General features: G+C 42.8%; 1 protein-coding gene across 1 annotated transcript in view; it reads right to left on the bottom strand.

Annotated features, from left to right (window-relative positions):
* Window positions 1-577: 577 nt before the first annotated feature.
* The window catches only part of PRR16 (proline rich 16), a 19980-nt gene continuing 18715 nt past the window's right edge, over window positions 578-1842 (bottom strand). Inside the window, exon 2 of the mRNA XM_009710625.1 lies at window positions 578-1336. Coding sequence (XP_009708927.1) covers window positions 578-1336 — 759 coding nt within the window. The remainder of the gene's footprint in view (window positions 1337-1842) is intronic.

Raw genomic sequence — 1842 nt, forward strand, 5'->3', positions numbered from 1 at the left:
CCACCAAAGATTAAGCTGCCTGAAAGTCCAATGATTACCTCCTATTGCACTGCTCCACACACAATGCCTTTGCTCAAGCATTCAGGCAGAGAAAAATGCATTTGCTAGAATTCAGTCAAAAGCTGTTATCTGGTACTCCACTTTGCTTCGTCAAATGACATTTTAAAAGGTACTTGCTAGAAACAGGAAGTTCCCAAATCCCAGAAGCAACAGGTATTCCCTTATGTCAGATAGACTGTAATCTATCACAAATCACCACTCAGTATTTTCAAACTGAATTTTCTTTTCACTGTCTTTTAAACCATGCTACAGATATGAAACTGCAACAGACACTTACAACCTATGAGCTAAAGCATGAATATGTTTCCAGCATCATTTTCCATATTGACATTTTTTTGGTGAGTACAAGTAAAACCAACACGTATTCCTCTTTGTACTTACCATGTGATTTTTATGCCACTTCACTGGACACAGGGAGTAATACATTGGGTCTTTTTATTGCTCAAGTAGAAAGTGCTCATTACCTATTTATGTTTATATATAGGAAAAAACAAAGAGTTGTTTCAAGTGGCATACATCACACTGTTGTAGTGGTTGATTTTCTCAAGATGGCCTTCTGGGGTTTTGGTGCAGTTTGTGGAGGCACAGTCGCAGGTCTCGGAGAAGGAAAGCTATTACTGGGACTTATCCCCAGTCCTCCATTTTCCAGATGAAATGGAGGCAGCGGAGGTGGTGGAGGTGGTAGAGGAGGGCAATGGTGTGGCAGTTTTCCCACAACATGGGCAGGCTCACTGTGCAAGTGAACCTCCCTGTTTTTAATGTTATATTGAACATCACAGTCAGGGCAATAGCCATGGTACTGCACTTTTTCACTAAATCGTACCCGTTCCCTTGCTCCTGGCTGAGGGCACTGCTCCTTCTCAGGTCTGTGCATCAGAGGCTGCATCACAACTTTGTCCAGATTACTGTTCGATATACAACATATGTCTCCATTTGGGATGCGGTTGGGCCTGACTGGTAAGCCCCCATTTCGCAGCAGGGTACCATTAGTCTTGAGAGGGTTGGCAGAAGGAGGTAGCCTCAGAGGATCTTCACACTTGACAGGCGTCAGTCGCGGTGGAGGCGGGGGTGGATTTGGCTTCCGCAGCACGGTGAGGATAGCAGAGGGATGCGCAGGTGGCTTGATGAGTGGTGCACTGCCCCGGACCTTGACTTTCTCCAGGCTGGAAGCTGTTGTGCTGCTGGAGCTGCTATTGAGTGTGTCCGTTTTGGAACTGTCTGTCATCTCATCCTCCAGCTGCAGGTCGGATGTCAGTGTGTCAATCTGGTCAACCACCTACACAACAGCCAGAGTGGAAAAGGTGAGAAAATCTTACCCCAGTGAAGGTATGGAAAAACAAATACACGCTCCGCTATCAGTTTTGTCCTTCCCAGAACTGAAGCATCCAAATTTTTTTGTCCATTAGTTATCTTTTCTTGCCAGTGTAATAAAATAATTAACAATAATAATAATAATAATAGGGATGGCTAGTTTGCTAGGTCATCACCTGAATACAGAAGAAATATAACTTGAAAGACTCTGGAATGAAATTCCATTTCTTTCCTGCTAGAGTTTATTTCGCAGTATCTTTGTAAGTGAACTGTAATCTTTCAATATTATGCTTTGCCTTCCAGTGCAGGAGGAGACCAAACTATTCAACTTTAGCTTCTACATTGCAGCTTCTGAATCCTAATCTTCTGCACAGAATCTTTTACCTCTGATCTTTCACATAGTCTAGATTTAAATATGCATTTCTGTATAGGTGATATTACACATCTACAATCATAAGTTTGGTACACTCT

This window comes from Cariama cristata, unplaced genomic scaffold (genome assembly GCF_000690535.1).
Source record: "Cariama cristata isolate BGI_N322 unplaced genomic scaffold, ASM69053v1 scaffold3332, whole genome shotgun sequence".
In the NCBI taxonomy this organism is placed as follows: Eukaryota; Metazoa; Chordata; class Aves; order Cariamiformes; family Cariamidae; genus Cariama; species Cariama cristata.